This window comes from Bidens hawaiensis, unplaced genomic scaffold (genome assembly GCF_021521415.1).
Source record: "Bidens hawaiensis isolate Kalapana, Puna unplaced genomic scaffold, B.hawaiensis_p1.1 tig00006534_1, whole genome shotgun sequence".
Classification (NCBI taxonomy): domain Eukaryota; kingdom Viridiplantae; phylum Streptophyta; class Magnoliopsida; order Asterales; family Asteraceae; genus Bidens; species Bidens hawaiensis.
In genome coordinates, this window is record NW_027491439.1 from 1324247 (window position 1) to 1346643 (window position 22397).

Consider the following 22397-nt stretch of genomic DNA (forward strand, 5'->3'; position numbering starts at 1 on the left):
TCTACTGAACTCTGTTAAAAAATCAACCTATTTTAAACGTGCAGCGGAATAACGAACTAAAAATCAGAAAACTGAAACTTTAAACTGAAACGATAAAACCTGACAAACTCGGTTGGTACTGGTTCTAAGTTTCTTTAACGCTTCTTCTGACTTAACAACTGTTCTTCAAAAATAGGATCTTGATTCGCTCGTTCTTGACTCGACCTTTGCTTAAATGGATCTCGGGCCCAACAAAATAAACAAGCTAGATCTACTAGCCCAAAATTGATGGTCCAAAGCTTAAAAAAATGAATTCTTGGTTTGGGACTTTGATCACGTGCTTCTCCACAAAAGAAAAAAATAATTCCCAAAGCCTTTACCCACAAAATTCACTCTCTTCTTCTGCTCAAATAATTACCGAAATCAAATCGGAACTCCTCAACCTTCTTCTTCTAAACTAACACCCTGACCATACTATCACAACAAGTTCTAATCTTCTTTGGTCAGTGATTGAACTGCCGAAAACGAACTGATCGACGGCGTGAATAACTACGGTGGTTACTAGTGGTGTATGGCGGTGGACTGAACCCTAGTCGCGATCGTCGGGCTGGGTTTAGCGGCGGCGAAACAGCGGCGGCGTAAACCCTAACGACAATCGGAGAACCGTAGCGGCGGCGGAACCCTAGCGCAGTAGGGTGGCGGCGGCTGGATGGTTTGGCGGCGACTCGGCTGGTTCAACGTGTTCTTCGTGTGATCTGAACCTAAGCTCTAGATACCACTTGTTAGGATTAAACGCACACACGAAACTGAACACACACACGAAAGCAGTAAACGAACACGAGGATTTAACGTGGTTCGGTCTAAACTGACCTACGTCCACGGGTGGCAACTAGGTATATCTTTATTGAGTGACCAATATTACAAGTACATAATGTTGTTTATATAGAGACTGAACTAGGGTTAGTAAATTATTATGCAAGAAATCTAAACCGGGCCGGGCTTGGGCCCGACCGTCCACACCCGTCTCCTCTTTTGACTTCATATAATAAACCGGGCCAACAAGGCCTACGAACCCAACATTCTGTTATGTTATGTTATCCGCACCATAAGGTCTTGGTAGCCCGTATATCACGCCTTGCATGCCACACTAGTTCTAGCCGGACCGAGTGGTACTTATTATTATAAATCTGATCTGGTCTTTGGTTCATCCATCCCTGACATGACTCATGGTCCGTCCGTGTACGATGTAACCTCTTCAGTATTATAGATCTATGATGTGAAAACACAACTATGCTTCTTCGATTGTGACAATACCGTACACTAAATCAAGATGTTCATCGTGTGATTTATTAGATTCTTCCTTAGGATTTGTGTCTTGATAGTTGATACATTGTTTTTGTTGTTGTTGCAGATGGATTTGACTTCATCTTGACCTTGACTTGTCATTTTTTATACAAATATGAGAACTACAAGTTTTATCTGGAATGTTTGTAGATCATCGTTTACATTTGGGTTAATAGGTCTAACTGTATCGGACCGTGTTGCTAGTGTTGTCCATGTGCGGGGGTTATCCATGTCACCTACATTTAATCCACCAGTCAACTCTTATTTGGGCTCATTTACCGGTATGTAAACTGTAAACAATTAGATGTGTGCTAGTTGACTTTCATTATGCTAGTTTTGACTTTGTTTATCGAGTTCATGGTTCTTCTACAGATGACCATGTCTTGGTGGAGAAACGTTGCTTGGCGGATTACAAGTTCGCACGTGGTGATGTTGTAGTTTTCTGGTATAGTTCAGGATTTTTTTCTCGTTCTTGTTGATTCATGCATTTAAATTTTATTAAATATTAAATTTTCGAGCTTTGAATCGGATAAGTAATGATTTAGAAGAAAGTAAGAGGTAAGAGAATAGATTCAATCATTAGCTGCTTCATTACTCATTTGTTGCTTAACTGCTTAAGTACAGTTAGATTTACAACTGAAGTAACTTCAGTAGCTAACTATTCTAAGTTGCATCTTCTAATGGTGTGTTGTGCCAACGAACAATAACTTTAACAGCTGCCCGGTTCCCTCTTTTAACCATCCTTGTGTCCAAAACAGCAGTGGCTTTAAGTGAAAGCGAGATTCTTGTGGTTAGGTATCATCACTTGAAAAGTAGGATGCACTCATGCATCTGAGGTGAAATCCAAATGATAAGCTACTTGGCCTGTTTTATCCACAATTGGAAATGGGAGATAAGCTTGTTGTATCTAGTAGGTCTAACTGTATACTGGGAGTACGAATAAAGTTTTGAGGAAAACCGAGCGCCAACATTAAATTTATCAATTTTGTCTAAAGTCTGCAACTTGCTTCATCTTATCCTATTTTGATCTCTAACATAGAATGCTGAAGTAACTTAATGGTGTCCTCTCTATCCCTCATTAAGGTGTCTACAGTGGCCACTTTGGTATCACGAGGAATTTAAGGCACATGTATAGGTGTTGAATATCCGTAGGGCTGTAAAGGAGCCGAGTCGAGTCGATCCAGAGTGTGCTCGAGCTCGAGCTCAAACTTAATCGAGCTGGCTCGAGCTCGGCTCGTTTAAAGCTCGAGCCGAGCTCGAGCTCGTCGAGCCGGGATCCTTTAATTTTTTTAATTTTTTATTTTACAAATTTTGATATATAAAATACAAAAATTATAATTTTAAAATACATAGGTCTCTCTGGAAGCCACCTCTCTATCCCTTGGATAGAGGTACGGTGCGCCTACATCCCACCCTCCCCAGACCCTACTTATAGCTTTGCTGTTGGTGGGACTTCACTGGGTATGATTGATTGATTGATTGATATTATATAAAATTTATAAACTAGAGAATTTATAACTTTATATGCTTTATTTTAGTTTTCTTTTATAAGGTTTTAGGTATCGAGTGGCATAATATATGTGTAATTTTTCTTTATTTATTTCTTAGTATGCTAGTATTATATATAAATATTAAAATTTAAGGTTTAATCTAAACGAGCCAACGAGTCGAGCCAAGACCGAGCCACGAGCTGAGCTGACCCTGGCTCGAGCTCGGCCCGTTTAGAATTCGAGCTGAGTCTAGCCGAGCTCATGTAGAATCGAGTTTTTTTGAGCGAGTTTCGGGCTTTTTGAACAGCCCTATTCGTATAAAGCGTATAGGAAACCTGTTTTTTAATGGCTGTTGTATTAAATTTTCTGTTGTCAATGCATAATTCTTGAACTTTTTTTTATCACATTCTCATCAGCACACTGTCAGTACGTCCTCTGATTTATCGGTAGTTCCTCATTTGATAAAGGAATTCGTAATCACATTCTCGTTTAGGAGGTGAAGTCGTGGGAACTTGGAATATTTTATCATAGGGTTGTAGTAACTCATCCAGCTTAGTGTTTTTTAGTTCAGCTAGACAGCAACTAACTATTCAGTTTCTGTTACATCCTTCAAATTTCTATATTGCATATCTGAATCTTGATATTTGTATGTTTATGCAGCTCCCCGATAAATTACAAGGAGAGACAAATAAAACGTATAACTGGCATGCCGGGTGATTGGATCAGTGTTCCTTTCTCATATGATGCTGTGAAGATTCCTCAAGGCCATTGTTGGGTTGAAGGAGACAATCCAGTTGACAGCTTTGACTCCAGATCCTTTGGTCCGGTATGCTGCCTTTGCTTATAAAAATGAATTGATGTGCCTTTACATGTTGAATTTTGTCCGAATTGTATGCATATGCATCATTAAAAATTTTATAACATGGTATCATATTTAGCACATTACTTATTCATAAAGTTCAATAATTGGTCAACCAAAGATACCCATTTGACCCATTACCCACCCCGTTCACGTGTCATCTTTATCTTTAAACAAAGATCTAACCATCCCGTTCACGTGCCGTCTTTACCTTTTAACAAAGATCTAACTGAAATTTGAATTGAAAATGTTAGTAATTATAATTTCTTTAGCAGATTCCGTTGGGGTTGATTCGTGGAAGGGTTACACACATTCTCTGGCCGCCTCAAAGAGTCCAGAAAATTGATACAAAGCTTCCAAGAAGTGGACTTTCCTTCTAAGGTACACTTAAATTCTCGGTTAACAGCAGTGATGAAGATCTATTAAGAAGATACAGCGACCAGAATTCTTTAGGTTTATATTGTGTTTCTTTAAACTTTTGATTCCGAAAGGGGGTATCATTTTGTTTTAGTGATCATTCTGCAAGTGTCTAGAATTCTAGATAGTTATTTTGATAGAGGTTATGCATCATGAGGATATTCTTTACAAGTAAAACTTTGCAGCCCCATTATTGGCTGAGATATAACACAACATCTTCGTTGAGATCAATTCGAACTAGAACACTTAAGGGTTGCTTATTATCTTCGTTATATAACATTTTAAAGATTTCTTTATATAAAGTTAAATAACACAGTTATCGTTCTCTGGTTAAATAATGAATGTGAGAGGGTTAGAAAACCATCAACTTCAAACTCTATTTTCGTGTGTAAACAAATGGCACATGTTGTCTCCTACTTATAAATGTCGAACATGCCCATATACCAAGTGATATATTTAGACTACTATGAGTGTGTTGTTTTTAAGACATTAGATCTCTATGGGACCAATGTCTACAAATACATCTAATCCATTCAATATCCAAGACGCGATCATCTTTTCCATTGGATTTCTCATGTGTCTTGATATCCTTATTAGGTCTATCTAATATCTATATGTTGTTTTATGTTCAGTTTTTTCTATATTTATATGTAGAACTTTCTTCCTTTGTATTTTGTCTGTATTTAGTTATTTAAGCTACCAATGTGACAGAACCAGTACATTATCCGAGAGTACATTCACCAATTTGACATAGTGAAACCACTTATTCAGGCTTTCTACATGTAATGATAGAAAATTTGATCACATCCTTCTGAAATCCTTCGATCATCAAAGGCATTACGAATGCCCCTCTAATAGTCTTCCATCCTATTACCAAATTCAATCCAGGAAGAAACATGTCAAATAATATCCATAAACATGCATGCTCATTCATTAAGAAAGCTAATTAGAAATTACCGCTTTTTAGCAATGAAGTTAAGCCATCCCAGGTCAACATATATCTTATGACAGCGGGCCAAAACGGGGCAACATTCTCTGACCAATCAGCAGCCTTGATATCCTAAAGCCAAGTAACAATACAAAATGAACCAACTTTAGTTCAAAATGTGTTGGTGACAGTGCTGACATTATGGAGTCAAACATAATATAAACTTACCTTAAGAGAAACAGATTCCATTATCTTAATATAATCAGCAGTAGAACACCAATCGGGAAGATAAAACCCATCACAAATCCTGTCTAAAAGTCTTTTTTCTTCCGGGCGCAGGGATTTTTCAGCAGGTGAAAGGTCCCTGTGGCACCATGTGACTATTATTATTGTGGCTCCAGGGGCAGCCACTCGAGCCAACTCGCTAACAAACTGTTGATTCAGAACTATCATGAAAATCAGAATGTACACAAGACGAGAAGATTTATTCAAATACGAAGCGTGTGGTGAAAAGAACCTTTAGTTTGTCAGGCATGTACTCTCCACTCTCCATTGACCAAACCAGGTCAAACTTCCCATCAGGAAACGGCTGGTTCATAGCATCAGCAACTTGAAACGAGACCTGCTTATTGTTCATATCGATTAGTTCAACTGCCAGTCTGCCACACTGAAAGGTGGGATAATTGGCTATCTGATAACATAAGATAGATAGTCGAGTAACGTGTAATAGGTGTTCATCGTCGCTCCTACCTTTATAATCAATCAGGTTTAAATTTATAAGATTTGTATTTAAACAAAAGAATACACATTATTACCCTTTTGGCGAGTCCTTGAGCAGCAGCAAGCGCATGAGCTCTTTCGACTTGCACAGGGCTGAGAGTGATGCCGTAGCATTCAGCACCGTATTTTCTTGCTAGGTACCTTGAGCTACCCCCGATTCCACACCCGACATCAACTATGCTCCTAGGTTTCTTTGAGAGGTCCTCTGCAAGAACAATTGCACACATCTAACAGTAAAACTGAAAACATATAGATAGCTCAAGGCAAATAACAATTTCTTAATTAAAATAGGTGAATAATTGTACTAAGCTTCTTAAAAGGTGTATGTTATTGATCTTCACATCATATCTACTAATTATGCAAGAGATAACCGATTCCAACTGAAAGAGAATAGACCGAAAATGTAATGGAATTTCGAGGAAACGAAAGATAGGTAGAAATCAAACTAAACAAAACTGAATTCCGAACACAAGGAATAAAAACTAGTACGTACTGCAAGTAAATATTATAAACTTAAAGTACTACTTATTTTGCTTCCTCGTGTTCAGAACGAGCTTGAGCCAAGCCCGAACCTCAAATAAATCTTATGCATTTTTAAATTCACATCTTTTGGACTTTAATGTATTAATTTTATATTGCACAGAGCTCTAGCCAAGCTAGGCTCGTTTAAGGTTTTTCTCAAAATATATAACATTACCAGAAACATAGGCGAATTGGAGTGCCTATTCAATCATCCGGATTTGAGCAGACCGGTGGTGATCTGCGATTTCCACAACAGCGTCTGGATCGTAGAAGCCGTGGTGTATGTGTTCTCCCAATATATTCTCCCACATCCCTGAAAATTCATCGTAGAACTCCGCTATATCCTTCTTCAGCTGCTGCTGCTCATCAACTGCAAAACTAACCTTGGCTCTGATAGTAACAGTTCCTCCTCTAATACGTTGCAGCACCTGTCTTTTACTCCCGATGAAGAGTCTGGCTTGGTGCCGGATGGTAGTAGTGGCGAGGATCGTGGATGATAGTGAACTCATTTCTGAAGAACTTTTTACATGCAAGCTTACAGTTACGTATATAGTCCGTATAAATTCGTCTGTTAGTTTAGTTCGGTAATAATGAGCCTTAATCATTAAATGTACAATAACAAAACAAAACTAACTTAAAAAGACATCAACGATATTTATTAAATTTAGGTCGAATTTAAGGCCTAAAAGTGGTCCCAACCATTAAAAAGAAGTCACATCATTAGCACCCAAATGATACCAAATTGTTGGCAACAATCTAATATCCATACCAATCCGTCACACATACACAATAATGTGACAAAGTTGGCTGTATTCGGGTTCACTAAACCGAATCTTCAACCAAGCATTTGCGCCAGTGTGCATGTGCCTGACCAAATCCAATTCTCAAAAACAGAAATGTAGTTAAATTTTAGTTTTGGTTTCTTCATGGCCGTAATGTAGTGGCCTTTTCTAATGCTTATTTACATACCCACAATATGCATTCATGATTCATGGGTGGTTTTAAAGAGAGGAGTGATACAGAGGGTATAGGAGGTGAGGTCATGAAGGAAAGACGGTGCAACAACGTTTATGTTTAAGAAATAAAAGCCGGTTTTGAAGAATGTGTGTGTGAGAGAGAGAGAGAGAGAGAGAGAGATTCATAAAACATTCTACAAACCAAATGACCCTTAATCTTAAATGTACAATAACAAAACAAAACAAAACTTGAAAAGAAATCAACGATAATTATTTAGTATTTAACTTAGGCCGTTCCAACGTTTTTAGACATAGACAAGCTCAGTAGTTCCAAGTTACTATTTGTTGCTAAAATATATGTAAACAAGTTTGCGTTTTTTAAGAACGCTGTAGCATTTTTGTGCGTTGTGACTAACCAAATTCAAAGCATATATTTGTGTGTAGATATGAAAGTGTGTATATATACCAACAACAGGTGACAAACACATTTAGACGACTATAAGTGTTGTTTTCATCTCTTTGGAACCAATGTCTTAACTTAGGGGCTGTTTGTTTACATCTGAATGAGACCATTCAGATGTCAACATCTGATTCATTCAGACTTCAGACTGTTTGGTTTCAAACAGAAAAACATCTGAATGGTTAAAATTAGGTCTGAATCATGCAGACTTGTTGTTGCTGCTGAATGGGACAGATGCTCAATCAAACCTGTCTCATTCAGATCTGAATGAACCAAACAGCCCCTTAGTCCTTTCCAATATCTGATACATGTGTCACGATACCCTTATTAGGTGTATCTTTATGTTGATGATTTAGGGGTGTGTGTTATTTTTTAAATCCAAATGTGGAATTTTCTCTTATATATTTTCTGTGTATTTTAGCTACCAATGTGGCAGAAACAGTAAACATTGTACCCTTATTTGTGAGTACATATACAGATTGACATAGTGACACCATTTATTCAGGCTTTCTACATGTAATAATTGAGAACTTGATCACACCCTTCTGAAATCCTTCAATCATCAATGGCATTACAAACGCCCCTCTAATAGTCTTCCATCCTGATATCAAATTCAATCCAGAAAGAAACAAGTCATATAATATCTGTTAACACACATATTCATTCATTAAGAAAGCTAATTAGAAATTACCGCTTTTTAGCAACGAAGTTAGGCCATCCCAGGTCAATGCAGACCTTATCAAATTCAATCCAGGAAGAAACATGTCAAATAATATCCATAAACATGCATGCTCATTCATTAAGAAAGCTAATTAGAAATTACCGCTTTTTAGCAATGAAGTTAAGCCATCCCAGGTCAACATATATCTTATGACAGCGGGCCAAAACGGGGCAACATTCTCTGACCTATCAGCAGCCTTGATATCCTAAAGCCAAGTAACAATACAAAATGAACCAACTTTAGTTCAAAATGTGTTGGTGACAGTGCTGACATTATGGAGTCAAACATAATATAAACTTACCTTAAGAGAAACAGATTCCATTATCTTAATATAATCAGCAGTAGAACACCAATCAGGAAGATAAAACCCATCACAAATCCTGTCTAAAAGTCTTTTTTCTTCCGGGCGCAGGGATTTTTCAGTAGGTGAAAGGTCCCTGTGGCACCACGTGACTATGATTATTGTGGCTCCCGGGGCAGCCACTCGAGTCAACTCACTAACAAACTGTTGATTTTTAAACCAAAAAAGTATATTATGAAAATCAAAATGTACAAAAGACAAGAAGATTTATTCAAAATGCGCAAAGTTTGGTGAATCGAACCTTTAATTTGTCAGGCATGTGCTCTCCACTCTCCATTGACCAAACTAAGTCAAACTTCCCATCAGGAAATGGCTGCTTCATTGCATCAGCAACTTGAAATGAGGCCTGCAATATGAACTCCCAAAACTTTACTTAAAATATAACAAGTTTCATCACCGCCACACCAAAATATGAGATAACTTTCTACCTAAAATTGCACAATATAGATAGCCGAGTAATGTATAACAAATGTTCATCATCGCTGCTAACTTTATTACGAATCAAGTTTTGTGTTGTAAGGTTTGTGAAACTCGTCCTCGGTATTTAAACAAAAGAACAAACCTTGTTGGCCAGTCCTTGAGCTACAGCAAGCGCCTGAGCCCGTTCAACTTGTACAGGGCTGAGAGTGATGCCATAACATTGGGCCCCGTATTTTCTTGACAGGTACCTTGAGCTACCCCCAATTCCACACCCAACATCAACTATGCACTTTGGTTTCTTTGAGGGGTCCTCTGCAAGGAAAATTGCACATTGATCATAGAACACATCTTACATTAAAACTGAAAACATACAGATAGCTCGAGGCCGGCGAATAACAATATCTTAAAATTGGTGAGTAATTGTACTAAGCTTCTTAAAAGGTGTATGTTATTGATCTTTCAAATCACAGTCTCCCTCCTATAACAGTAGTTTCATGAATTTAATCAAATAATATCTACTAATTATACAACAGAAAACTGAATCCAGTTGAAAGATAATAGATCAAAAATGTAATGGAATTTCGAGGAAACGAATGATAGGTAGAACTCAAATGAACAAAACTGAATTCCAATTACGATTCCTCGTGTTCAAAATGAGCTGAGCTGCTCGCGAGCTACTCAAGCTCGGATCTTTAAAAAGCTCGAAATGAGCCAAATTTTTCCGAGCCCGAGCCTCAAAGAAAACTCATGTAGCAATCAAGCTTGAGCTTGAGCCTAGTATGGAAAGCTCGTTTAGGCTCATCAAGCGTTAACGAGCCTTATGTATTCTAAAGTTTTACCTCTTTCGAATTTCTATGTATTAATTTCACATTGCATAGCCGAGCTTTGTTTCATTTAAGGTAGTACACGAGCTCGAGCTGAGCTTATGCTCGTTTAAAATTTTTATCAAAATACATAAAAAAAAATAATAAAAGAAGCGTATTTAAACTAATTAATAAATAATAAACTAGTCGAGCACAATCCAAGCCAGAACTTGAAAAAACAACTCAAAAGTCGAGTCAAACGCATCGTTATATACTTATATACAACATACAACAGAGGAGGCGTTTGTAAATAAAAAAATACCAGGAACAGAGGCGAAGTATACGGATCTGAGCAGACCGGTGGTCTGCTATTTCGACAACGGCGTCCGGTTGGTAGAAGCCATGGTGCATGTGTTCACCCCATATATTCTCCCATACACCCGACGACTCATCGTAAAACTCAGCTATACCTTTCTTCAACCGCTGCTCATCAACTGCAGCCAAACTACACTTCACACTAACACCTCTTCCTCTAACGCGTTGCCGGTTACTCCTAATGAAGAGTCTGGATCGGCAGGAGATGGTGGTGGTGAAGAGCGTGGAAGCGCACGCGCCGGTTAGTGAACTCATGCTTACGGTTAGTTACGTAGTCCGTACAAACACGTAATGAGTGTGGGAATGTTGTTGGGTAGGCTGCTTTACTCGTGGACAAGTAAGCGCTTCTACTTTTATGTGATGGTTTACGAAAAAAGTTTTTCAGTAGTAAATGCAAACACACAAATTATAGACTATAAAAAAAAAATAATATTAGTTATTTACTTTTTCGTTTGTAATTTTAGGAAGAATTGAAGAAGTTATTGCTTAGACCATGCGGGTATACTCCAACACCCAACATAATGACATGTCACTTTAAATATACATTAAACAATATGTATTAATTATTAATTGATTTGCTATTTTAATGTGTTAAAATGTGTTAAAAAGGCTTATGGATTATGTTTTTCACGGGTTAAAAGGAACAATATGTATTAATTACTAATTGATTTGCTATTTTAATTATGGGTTAAACCATTTCCTTTGGATGACATAGAGTAAAAGAGAAAAAAATGAGTAATGTAGAGCTTATGTGGAATTAATGTGTTAAATTATACCTCATGGCCTTATTTTAGAAAAAATAAAATATATTGATTTTTAATTGTATTTATATGTTGTTTAAATAAACATAACTAATTGCATTTTTTTATATGGTTACAAAAATATTGTTGATAGTAAATGATTTAACATATCATAACTTATGTGTCTTTTATCTTTTTAACAGTATGAATAATAATTTAAAGATTTTATTAAAAATCCTAGTCATTATATACGGGTGATGACGGGGTAGCCCAATCTCTAAGGCGGAAGCAGTAGCAAAAACAAACACTTTTGCTTCAGTGCTCAATCGCTTCCGCCTTGATCGTTTCACCACCCTCTGATGTGACGTGAAAAGTAACTCTTGGGAGTTGACCATCTTTATAGACATGAGATGGTCACATGTTAGGCTGAGGGGTGTGGAGCGTGAGAAAGGGCGCAAGAGGACAACCACTCGCGCCCCGGGGCGCGAGCACCACACCACCGAGGCGCGAGAGGGGCGCGAGCGCGGAAAAAGAGGCAGGCGCCAGGGGGTTCGCGGGACAGGTTGAGCGTGAGGGGCATGGGGAGTGGTGAAAATAGCCGTTTGAAAGATAAAATGAGCCGTTGGCTCTTAATTTTTAAAAAAAAAAAATTTTTCTACTACTATATATTACCCATTTTATACAACACTTTAACACAACTTCAAAAAACACCAAACTTACCCATTTCTTTATACAACACTTCCTATATATTACCCATTTCTTTCAAACTTTTTTAAAAAAACCTTTACAAAATCCTATATAATACCCCTAAATCAACCCATTTTTACCATATCAAACACAACTTCAATCTCCAAACAACCCATCGTCCCATTTTTTTTTTTAAAATAATGTCGTCGTACTCGTCTGATTCCGACTCCTCCGAAGAGGATGATTTGCTTCTTCATGTAGGGGGAGTTTTGACCGCAGCCGTGGTAAATCTCTTGCAAAATCAAGCCCGTCAACCCCGACTCCCGAGGGTTAGAGCACCACCTCGTGATCGTGATCGATCGGGTGCTAACGATACTTTGATGAGGCATTATTTTAGCCCTCAACCGGTATACGCGGAGTCGGATTTTCGAACTCGTTTTCGAATGAGCAGGCAATTGTTCACGCGTATAGCGAGTGATTTAGAGGCACGGTATCCCTTTTTCCAACAAAGGGAGGATGCTAGGGGTCTTCCCGGTTTTACCCCTCTTCAAAAATGCACGGCTGCTATCCGTCAACTAGCGTACGGCATCTCGTCGGACGCTTTGGACGAGTATTTACAGATGTCGAAAAGGGTTGCACGTGAATCCCTTCATTTTTTCTGCCAAGGTAAAAAACATTAATTTTACTTTTTATTAAATATTTATTAAATTTTTTAATATATATTGTACGTAGGAGTTATATCGACTTACGCTCGGAGATATCTGCGTAAACCTACAACGTATGACATCCAACGCATATATGAGGTGCACGAGGAAAAACATGGTTTTCCTGGGATGCTAGGTAGCATCGATTGTACGCATGTTGGATGGGCTATGTGTCCAACGGCCTGGCGAGGTCAGTTCCACCGTGGTGATCATGAAGGGCCGACCCTCATACTTGAGGCGGCGGTGTCACAGGATCTTTGGTTTTGGCATGCTTTTTTTGGTGTTGCTGGGTCAAATAACGACCTTAATGTTATCGATCAGTCACATTTGATCAACGACCTTATCGACGGGGTTGAACCACCTCAATCTTTTGTTGCAAATGAAGAACTCTTCAAGTACGGGTACTATCTGGTCGATGGTATTTACAACGAATGGGCTGTGTTAGTTCAAGCTTTTACAGATCCAGTCGCCGACAAACGGAAGTATTTTACGAAGAAGCAAGAGTCTGCTAGAAAAGATATTGAAAGAGCTTTTGGAGCTATAAAAAAACAATATTATGTTCTGGCGAACCCGATACGTTATTGGACTCGGGAGAGGATAATGGACGTCGTCTACACGTGTCTTATCCTACACAACATGACGTTAGAAGACGAGGGCAAAGCTATATGCCAAAACTACCAAGGTGACATTCCGCCACAACCGTCCACAATCAGTGATCAACAAAAACTTCATAACATAGCAAATATCAAGAGCCGTGAGATACACGGGATCTTCGACATGAGTTGGTTGAACATTTGTGGGCGAGGCGACCAGAGGATCTTGTATTAGATTAGTTTTATTATTAAATATTATTGTTTGTTTAATTTTTAGTATGTTTTTTTTATTATATGAATTTTCAAAAAAATGTGTGTTTTTTTAAATAATTTCTTGTTTTTTTAATAATACGTTTTTTTAATAAAAAAATAAACCGCTCGCGCCCCCTCTCGCGCCCCTCCACACCATGGCCCGGGGCGCTATCACCACTACCAACACCCATCTTATCAAGTTTCTCTCTCTGCCACACGTCACAATATTATTGGCTGGCGCCCCCACTCACGCCCCCTCTCGCGCCCCCCACACCCCTCAGCCTTAGCGTTCTCTAAACAAAAGGTGATAAGACACTTTCACCAAAATGAAAATGACAAGACACAAACTTGCAAATTCCTGATTAGTGAGTAAGCTGTCTTAACAGCTCAGCTTGAGCATACCCTGCTCACTATAAAAATAGCACTTGGGCTCCGGCATATTCATTCCGAACTCAGTCATAACACTTCTCTCTCTCTCTCTAGAAATATTCTCCATCTCTCTACACACATTGCTGCTGAAGCATTCAGCCAAAATTATCGAGTAGTCTCCAACTAGCCAGAGTGGTCCTAATAACCATCTCACTCCTTACTACTTAAATTTACATATCACTTATATTCTTACTTGATACAAATGACTGATATTGAACGTCGGAGGATGGTCTACAGATCCCAGTCTCTGGTCTCTTCTTAACGAGTTCTTTCGTGTTGGCAGGTTCGGACGAAGGAAGGTGACGAAGCTGACAACCCATGAGAACGTGGTACCCCTCTCTTGTCCCTTATTTGTTGTAGCAACAAAGGGTATTTGGGAGTATATGGTGATCAACCGATTAACCCCAAGTACACAACCATTAAAAAGTCACATTATTAGTACCCAAATGAAACCAAATTGTTGGCATACCAATCCACCACACATACATAATAATTTGACAAGTTGGTTGTATTCAGGTTTACCAAACGTCTAAACCGAATCTTTAACCCGAAGCTCCAAGCCAAAGCATTTGCGCCAATGTGCATGTGCACCTGACCAACCCAATGAAGGCTTGACAAAGGCGCCCTGGATAAGCTAAAAAACACACGTTTTAACTATTTTGTGCTCCAACTAGAACTTCATTTTAGAATTCGATTTCCACGCAAATCCAATTCTCAAAAGTTTAATTATAGTTTCCGTTTCTTCATGACCGTAACGTAGTGGGCTTTTCAAATGCTTATTTACTAAACTACTCACATGGTGCATATATGAGATTCAAGGGTGTTTTCAAAGAGTCATAAAGAGTATAAGAGATGAGACGAAGGAAAGACGATGTAGCAATGTTTATGAAAAGCCGGTTCTGAAAACATTTTGCAAACCAAATGGCCCTTAATCTTTGAAGGCACGATAACAAAACAAAACTTGAAAGGACATCAACTATAAGGATTTAATTTAGGCTGTTCCAACATTTTTAGACAGACATGCTCAGATTTTAGGCCAAAAAGTGGTCCTTTAATAACAAAGAATCTGGGTCTCCCACCACAACAAAACCATGGCATTTATAAAATATAAGTTACACAGAAAACTAAATACCTGCGTGATTTCAACGATGAAGAATAATATAACAATGATAAAGAACACAGATACGATAACAAAAAGGAAATGAATCATGAATCTACCGATTCCGATAGCCGATAGTCACTAATGCACAACTGAATCTCAAAACACAGATTTATAGGAATCTCAAGGTAATAAAAAAGTAAAGGTACTTCATCTCACAATAAACAAAACTTAGGACCAGAAATCGACAAAGTCTAATAAAAACTAGTACACCTTGGCATTCTCTCTCAAGTATTAGTGGCCCTGGTGTAGATTTGCTGACTGGCATGTGCAGAAACCATCCGAATCGCACCTCTTGCCATCAAATCCTTGATTGCCTTTCGTGCCAATGATCCATTGATCTAAAACAACAAAACTCTAAGATTAAATCCACACCCTTACTTTAAAAAGATAATCACTTTAATAAAGAGCATGAATCTATTCTAAAAGAATTTAACAAGTACCCTTAATCTGTCTGATAAAATGGAAGGAGTGATGAGCTTGAACTTTGGAGCTTCAGAAAGAAGCTTATCATAGGTGGCCTTATCAAACAGCACCATGTTGTTCACCTTTTCCTTTTGCTTTCCCTTGCTCCATTTCTGAAACCAAAATATTAAGCTTTTCACTTTTAAAGATAATAACCTTGATCATGAATCGCATGAACAAATCCAGCCTTATGGCACACAACCAGTAAAATATCCGGATCTAAACGTTTAACTTACATTTTGAGCCAAAAACTTGGAAATTAGAAGCATAATAGTAACACCAGTAGAAATTAGAAATTAATTATCATTTTTACAACAATAAATCTTCATAACAACTATTATTGTGATTGTATTTTGAACACCTTTTAATCTTCCGTTTATTTTTTGTTTAGTTGATTATTCCTATGTTTAGCTTTACTTGTTAATGTTGCGTATTCTTCTATTAGACATGGTTGTAAAAATTGTGCCTGGAAGCCAATAAATCGCTAGTCGGTACCCCGCCAACTTATCACCAATTAATCGCTATATTGGTCAAAAGTCAAAACTGAAAATTTAAATATAAACTTCAGTGTATATATGTATATTTAAGAAAAACATATAAAATTCCAATCCAATTCGCTAGTCGGTGCGCCATCGGCAACACTGCTGTTCAAAAAGCTCCCGGCTCGTGGCTCGCTCGATAAAAGCTCGAATAAATTAGGCTAAAAAAACTTGATTTGAAAGAACCTGAGCTGAGTGGGCTCGTCTTTGTAACCAATCGAAAATCAACCAAAGCTCGACACGTTGGTTCGATCTTAGACTTGTTTAACTTCAAAATCGAGCTCGAGCTTTTAACTCTGAGCTCGAGCTCGGAAGCACCGTGGCTCGACTCGTAAACAGCCCTAATTATGAATCATTCAAATAAGACCTAACCTAATTGTATCATTCAAGAATATCCGATCATAAATCAGAGTCGATTGGTTAATCCCCAAATTAACAAGCCCTAATATAAGCAAACACAACATAATGCATAAACAAGCTAATAATTCAACAGATATAAAGACCATAAATTATTATAAAAGAATCATATTAATTAGATCGAAACATAACCTTCTTTTTCTGCTTTCCACCACCGGACTTGGCGGGTTTGGACGACGGCGGAGGAGCCTTTTCCTTCTTCGGAGCCTGAATTCAGAATATGATGATATTATTAACCGAACGAATTAATATAAAGAAGATGAATCATACACAATGAAAGTGAGCTTACCATGATGATCTGTGGTGCTGTTGAGGTCTGAAAGAAAAGAAGCTGCGCGAATAAGTGATTGAGTTTATGTGTGTATTTATATCTAGGGTTTTCAACATGTTGGTTTACGTTGTGGGCTGTGGGTATCGTGTTGGGCTATTTGATAAACAGTTAAAACTAAATTCTTTCATTTTTATTTTATATTTTGTTGAAAAAAATATTTCAGAATTTTTTTTATTCCAAACTTGATTGGTTGGGGGACTCGTCGGGTACCTTCTCGGTCAGGTCAGCTAAACAAGTTATCATCTCTTACGGGGCATTACAACCATATTTATGTCTTGAGTTGGATTAAATGGGTTCCGTCTAAGTGTAGCATGCACGTTTGGAGATCAGAAATGGAGAAAATCTCCACCACGATCGCCCTTAAAAGAAAAAACATCTCTGTTCTGGACTCCTCGTGCGTGTTCTACAATGCTGCAGAAGAGTCTACTGAACACGTCTTCACCGGTTGCTCGGTGACCACACAGGTTTGGAACACTTTAATCTCTTGGTGTAAGATCCCGTCTTTTTTTTTTGCCTTTTCGGTTAAGGATTTACTTGAAGTTTATAACCATGTGGGGATGAAAAACAAGGAAAAGCAGGCTTTTAAAGGCATTGTAATCATTGCTTGCTGGCAGATATGGAGGGCCCGGAATGCTTTGATTTTTGAAGGAAAAAAGACGAACATCGGAGATATCATTTGCGACATCAGATCGTTAAGTTTCCTTTGGTTCAAACTTAAATCTAAATACAAATCAATGTGTTGGTCAAATTGGTGTAAGTTTTCCTTGATGTAAGACATCTTTTCTTATTTTGTTTCGGCGCTCCTCCGGGTTGTGGAGGGCGCTTTTGGCTCCGGCCTTTGTTTATAGTTCACAGTTCTAAAAAAATATATGTATCGGTACATATTTTACACTTGGACTTCTAGATACGTATGAAAATTACCAAAAGCAACTTATTAGTTTATAGCCTATAGCAAACAGTCAAAGTAACAGGTATTTATCTAAATTATGATCAAAATAAACAATTTTTGGAGAAAGTCACAAAATAAACAATTTTTAGGTATAGTGTTTTGTCATGTTAACATTATCTATAGTCAAAAAATATGAAAACCAGTTTTGCATATATACTTAATGTTCTCGTAGCATAAAAAAATGTTTTGCGACACCCAACTCAATACACTTTTAAGGAATTCAACGAAAAAAACACAAAAAGTCTATCGAGAAACTCAACGATGTCATGAGAGAAACCAACAAACAACACGAAAAGATTGCCCAAATGTTGGAATTGCGGGAAATGAGTGAAGAATACGAATCCCTCAAAGCGGTCGGGTTACACGAAGAGGCCGCATTATTGCAACGACAACGAATTGAAAAAATGCGCGAATATTATGGATATTAGTATTTTATTTAGTTATGTTTTTTAATATTTTTAGTTATGTATTTTTTTTAGTTATGTTTTTTTTTTGTATTTCTTTTTAATTTTAATGCATTTTTATTTAATTATTTAAATAAATTGGTTTTTATTTGTTTAGTTTAGTTATAAAAATAAAATAATAAAAAAAATATACTGTGGACCCAACTTGTAGCCCCTACACCATTACACCTCAAAAACAAATTCGCCCCTTTTTACCGACTGGGCGCCACGTGTCACAATTCACCCCCATTTGTAGCCCCTCCATTACACATAGCCTAAGAAACAAACAGTTTGTACATTAAAGAAAGAAAAAAAGACGCTCATTAAAGATAGTGTATAAAGGTTAAAACTTTGGCTAGGCTTACGCATTTCAAAATTTCTACGATAGACATGAACATGGAGTTGATACTTGAAATTGCTTGATGAATGCTATTAAACAAAGGTAAAAACATTGTGTAAACTAAACATCATTGAATTCGCACACCTACAAATAATTATTCTTGTGGAAATCTTTTGCTTTATCCGGTTTACTTTTTTTTTATGCAGCGATAACTAAAAGCTTGAACACGAGTTCTTTTATTCCTTTTGTGATAGAATAATGACTTCCATGTACTCATTTAAAAAAGACTCGAACTCAAGACCAAAATATTTAAACAACCCCATTGATTACAGGTCATTTAAAAACTAAGAAAGTCAAAAATCACCCAAATCATATAAGCAATCTTGCACAGTTCATACAACATTTGAAGCATAGATGCTTCGAAGCAGAAGCGTTGACACTGCATCAATTAATAAATGATACAAAAAGCTTAAACTCAACGAGACACTGCATCAACTTTGTTGTTAAAACTCCGAAAGCTGCTCAAGTTTACGTGACTGAAAAAACTTGCATCGACCTTTACCACTCGATTCAATATCTTCACTTTTCCTCTTCATCCCAGTGAACCCTAAATTACTCAGCTTCGTTTGTCGTTTAACCGCCTTTTTTGAAGACCCATCGTCATCCGCTTCATCTGCTTCCCTGTAAAAACAAAAACATGTTTAAAACGAACCCGCTTTGACCTGCAGACCAACCTGCCCTTCAAATTTTCAGCAAGGACTCACCATAACACTTCAACACCGCCTTTGAAGTGAGACTCACACGTTCCCCAACTGAACCGAACCAGTGACGGGAAGCCAAATACCGAGTGTTTGTGATGTTCTAACCAGCCTTTGGTCATGGGATCTACATAAATATTAACTGTAATTAACCATTCGACAAAAAGCTAATACGAAGACTAGTGAAATCAAATTATTCTCACCTCCGGGATATCCCGATCCAAAGTTTCTATGCATATTTTCAGCAGTTTCATCAAAACTCCAGTTTTGCAATGCTTGATCCCTCGTGACCTGAATAAATAAATAACTGACCAATTAGATGTTAAAACGAGAAACCGAAGATATAATAAGATGATCAATTAATCTGAAGTTCACCTTGGCGACTATACTTGCTCCACTAACAACTGGATAAAGACTATCGGCTTTCTTTGCAACCACAAACTTAATACACGGGAATCTCTCGGTGAGCTTAATTCTGTATTTTTCAGGATCTCCTACCGTATCAACATATACCTGTAAATGAAAATAAGTAAATAACTGATAAAACTGTGGACCGCAATCAATCTCGAATTCTATATAGATAATATCTTGTAATTTATTATTTATACCTCGGTTAGAATATATCCCATATTCAGCACCTTCTTGACAAGGCCCATGGCAGATTCATGTGAAATCTCGTTAAGGTTAATCTTATTTCTGTTAAGACACACCAAAATAGATAAACTGTTAAAACAATTTAACTGTTAAAAGATTATTTATTGAAGAAAGTTGCATGCTAACTAACTTTTGTAACATTTTAGCCGAGAGCACTCTAGGATCAATGACATCAACAGCCCAACCGATTGTTGCATCGGCCTTTAAACTTTCAAACAACTCTTCTCTTTTCTCTTCTTTTAAAGTTTTGGAATCTGAATAAAACAGACAGAAAACTAAATGCATATACTAAAACCAAGTAACTTATAGATGAAGCAATGCAGTATGCCGATAAAACATTAAACATGATAAACTTATGAAGATGTGACGACTACAAAAATTAATCACTCAAAGTAATGTGTAAGATTAGAAAATTTTTCATTACCGAATACAAGGTTATCATAAATGTTACTCGTTCATCTGAACACACTGCAACTCTACAATGCTACCGAGCAAATTATGATTTAAATACATTAAGCTGTAAACTAATGAAACACAACACTAAAACCCTAAAATTTCAAATGAGAACAGGTGTGACTTGTGAGGAGAACGATACATCTTAAGGTAATAAGATGGTCTAATCATTATTTTGATGGAAAGCTCTAATCATAATCTTTTGTAATCATAAGTCATAACATCCCTAATTCACTCCTGTCACACAAAATCGATATGGTTATGCTGCTAAATGTTGACGTCGTAAAATTTGACTAAATTATTAGTTTTGTAACATTATCAAACAATTTCACAAATTGAGAGAAAAAACTATCATTATACTTTACAAAAAGGTAAACTTCAAGTTAAGAGGTACGAAAACCATTCATAAACTTTCATGGTTTTATAGGTCAAAAGCAAACACCAATATAAAGTAGGAGTATAGAAGTAAACACGCATAACCAGCATCCAAATGCACGCAACCGACATTAAGCACGTGTAACCGACGCCTGACAAACGTAACCGGTGCCAAAAACCAGAAGCAAAGATTATAAGCGCAGTATTTCAAATAACAATTTCAAAATAAAATTAGCCCTTCTCTAATCGACCCCTTCCGGCCCAAACCTGTTCTAAGTAACTTGGCCCTTTTCGACCTGAACAAATCGTGACCCGAATAAAATTAACCCTTTTTTTAATCAACCCCTTCCGGCCCTAACCCGACCCATTTGCCATTCCTAAATCCTATATAGGAGCATCAATTTTCAGCCACACAACCCAATCTTATCATCATAATAGTAAAATCAACAAAAACATCCAGATTTAGGGTTCATAATTTAATAAAAGTAAGAGGGCAAACAAACCAGCAAATTCCAAAGTAGAGAGAGTGTTCTTGTATGAAACCGGACAATACAAACACCCATAAACCATGGGACCTGAAATTAATCAATCAAAATCAAATCAATAAAACTAAAACTAGCAACCAAAAACTCATAAACCCACATTGGTGTGATTGATAAATGAACAAAAAAAACCTAAAACGGGGCCGCGGCCAACTTCATCGATGCCCATGATGCAAGGCGTTGAAGCCCAATCCGGAATCTGAGCTTCCGATCCCATTTCAACCGCTACAGTACGAGCAGAAGAGATCGTCCAGTTATAACACTGCAATACCTCCCAAGCTTCTTTCTTGATCCAGTTCCCGCCATAAAGGGGTAAAAATGTGTGTTTGTTCCCGCGGGTTTGAAGGTGGACCACGGTTTACTTTACTAACCCTAGTTCTTTATTTAACACAAATCGAGTATTGTTCAGGTATTCCGGGTGAGGTGACCCAATGATAAAAGGGTCACCGTTACCTGGTCTGACGCTTATACGGAGCCTCTAAGCGTCTTTAAGTTATCTTCAGTTTTAAAAAAAAACTATTCGTTAGAAAGCTCACTGATAGTAAAATCCAGATAACCTTTAAAAAGAACCGGAGATCAGAAAGATCCTAATTTTTCTTCATTAACTCACTCATGCCCCCTCTGATAAGAAACCTAAACTTTCTACTACTACGCCACGTTAGCTTCATTTTTGTTTTTTAATCTACTACTTTATGTTATCAATTTTTATTTTATATGATTCATTATTTATTTAAAAGTAATGATTTATGTTATTTTGTGTTACTTTTCTAGAGCTTCAAAATTCTTAGATAATGAGTTTGGTTTTAAGTAATTGATTATATCTAACTATACTAATAAAAGAAAATAATGAAGATGATGTGGCAATCCTACATTTATTCTTGGCATAATCTCTCTTCTCATTCATTTGACTTATCCATGGGTTATAGAGCAAAACCATATTAACAAATGGGTTATAATTTCATTTCCAATTTTCTAATCTCTCATTTAATTCTACCTAACAATCGATGGGTTATGGGTCAAGATAATTTTGACAAATGGGTTATAATTTCATTTTTATCTAATTTCTCATCTTATTTATTCTAACAATCCATAGGTCATGGGACAAAACAATTTTGAGAAATGAGTTATTATTTTCATTCTAATTTTCTAATC

The 22397-nt window shown here is 37.2% G+C and overlaps 4 protein-coding genes and 1 pseudogene across 5 annotated transcripts; 1 reads left to right on the top strand and 4 right to left on the bottom strand.

Moving 5' to 3' along the window:
• The first annotated feature begins 1392 nt into the window (after positions 1–1392).
• LOC143632864 (uncharacterized) lies at positions 1393–8976 on the top strand. The gene is made up of 5 exons (XM_077101285.1): positions 1393–1604; positions 1696–1768; positions 3474–3639; positions 3948–4053; positions 8869–8976. The coding sequence occupies exons 1-4, from the start codon at positions 1439–1441 to the stop codon at positions 4050–4052; spliced, it is 510 nt and encodes a 169-aa protein (XP_076957400.1). The 5' UTR covers positions 1393–1438; the 3' UTR covers position 4053; positions 8869–8976.
• LOC143632863 (gamma-tocopherol methyltransferase, chloroplastic-like) lies at positions 4523–6881 on the bottom strand (annotated as a pseudogene). The gene is made up of 7 exons (XR_013153587.1): positions 6495–6881; positions 5833–6002; positions 5535–5639; positions 5246–5449; positions 5047–5149; positions 4808–4956; positions 4523–4719 (listed from the first exon to the last, which is right to left on the bottom strand). The product of XR_013153587.1 is annotated as a gamma-tocopherol methyltransferase, chloroplastic-like (transcript).
• On the bottom strand, positions 8121–10775 carry LOC143632866 (gamma-tocopherol methyltransferase, chloroplastic-like). The gene is made up of 6 exons (XM_077101287.1): positions 10370–10775; positions 9380–9585; positions 9059–9163; positions 8758–8961; positions 8559–8661; positions 8121–8336 (listed from the first exon to the last, which is right to left on the bottom strand). Exons 1-6 carry the CDS (start codon positions 10668–10670, stop codon positions 8233–8235), a joined length of 1023 nt encoding a protein of 340 aa, XP_076957402.1. The 5' UTR covers positions 10671–10775; the 3' UTR covers positions 8121–8232.
• A 4233-nt stretch (positions 10776–15008) lies between these two features.
• Positions 15009–16818, bottom strand: LOC143632865 (small ribosomal subunit protein eS25). The gene is made up of 4 exons (XM_077101286.1): positions 16690–16818; positions 16533–16607; positions 15423–15557; positions 15009–15320 (listed from the first exon to the last, which is right to left on the bottom strand). The coding sequence occupies exons 1-4, from the start codon at positions 16690–16692 to the stop codon at positions 15207–15209; spliced, it is 327 nt and encodes a 108-aa protein (XP_076957401.1). The 5' UTR covers positions 16693–16818; the 3' UTR covers positions 15009–15206.
• A 1882-nt stretch (positions 16819–18700) lies between these two features.
• On the bottom strand, positions 18701–21651 carry LOC143632785 (ribonuclease H2 subunit A-like). The gene is made up of 8 exons (XM_077101210.1): positions 21378–21651; positions 21207–21278; positions 20006–20129; positions 19830–19917; positions 19597–19734; positions 19425–19512; positions 19228–19348; positions 18701–19144 (listed from the first exon to the last, which is right to left on the bottom strand). The coding sequence occupies exons 1-8, from the start codon at positions 21460–21462 to the stop codon at positions 18967–18969; spliced, it is 894 nt and encodes a 297-aa protein (XP_076957325.1). The 5' UTR covers positions 21463–21651; the 3' UTR covers positions 18701–18966.
• Positions 21652–22397: the final 746 nt, after the last annotated feature.

Excerpts from the sequence above, each read along its gene's own strand:
- LOC143632864 (XM_077101285.1), top strand. The coding sequence starts at position 1,439 with ATGAGAACTACAAGTTTTATCTGGAATGTTTGTAGATCATCGTTTACA. Across the intron at positions 1,605-1,695 it reads TTATTTGGGCTCATTTACCG|ATGACCATGTCTTGGTGGAG; the intron begins GTATGTAAACTG and ends GTTCTTCTACAG. Across the intron at positions 1,769-3,473 it reads GGTGATGTTGTAGTTTTCTG|CTCCCCGATAAATTACAAGG; the intron begins GTATAGTTCAGG and ends ATGTTTATGCAG.
- LOC143632866 (XM_077101287.1), bottom strand. The coding sequence starts at position 10,670 with ATGAGTTCACTAACCGGCGCGTGCGCTTCCACGCTCTTCACCACCACC. Across the intron at positions 8,962-9,058 it reads ACATGCCTGACAAATTAAAG|TTTGTTAGTGAGTTGACTCG; the intron begins GTTCGATTCACC and ends AAAAATCAACAG. Across the intron at positions 8,662-8,757 it reads TGGAATCTGTTTCTCTTAAG|GATATCAAGGCTGCTGATAG; the intron begins GTAAGTTTATAT and ends ACTTGGCTTTAG.
- LOC143632865 (XM_077101286.1), bottom strand. Across the intron at positions 15,558-16,532 it reads GTGGAAAGCAGAAAAAGAAG|AAATGGAGCAAGGGAAAGCA; the intron begins GTTATGTTTCGA and ends TTTTGGTTTCAG. Across the intron at positions 15,321-15,422 it reads TTTTATCAGACAGATTAAGG|ATCAATGGATCATTGGCACG; the intron begins GTACTTGTTAAA and ends TTGTTGTTTTAG.
- LOC143632785 (XM_077101210.1), bottom strand. The coding sequence starts at position 21,462 with ATGGGATCGGAAGCTCAGATTCCGGATTGGGCTTCAACGCCTTGCATC. Across the intron at positions 19,918-20,005 it reads TCGGCTAAAATGTTACAAAA|AAATAAGATTAACCTTAACG; the intron begins GTTAGTTAGCAT and ends GTGTCTTAACAG. Across the intron at positions 19,349-19,424 it reads TGGATCGGGATATCCCGGAG|ATCCCATGACCAAAGGCTGG; the intron begins GTGAGAATAATT and ends ATATTTATGTAG.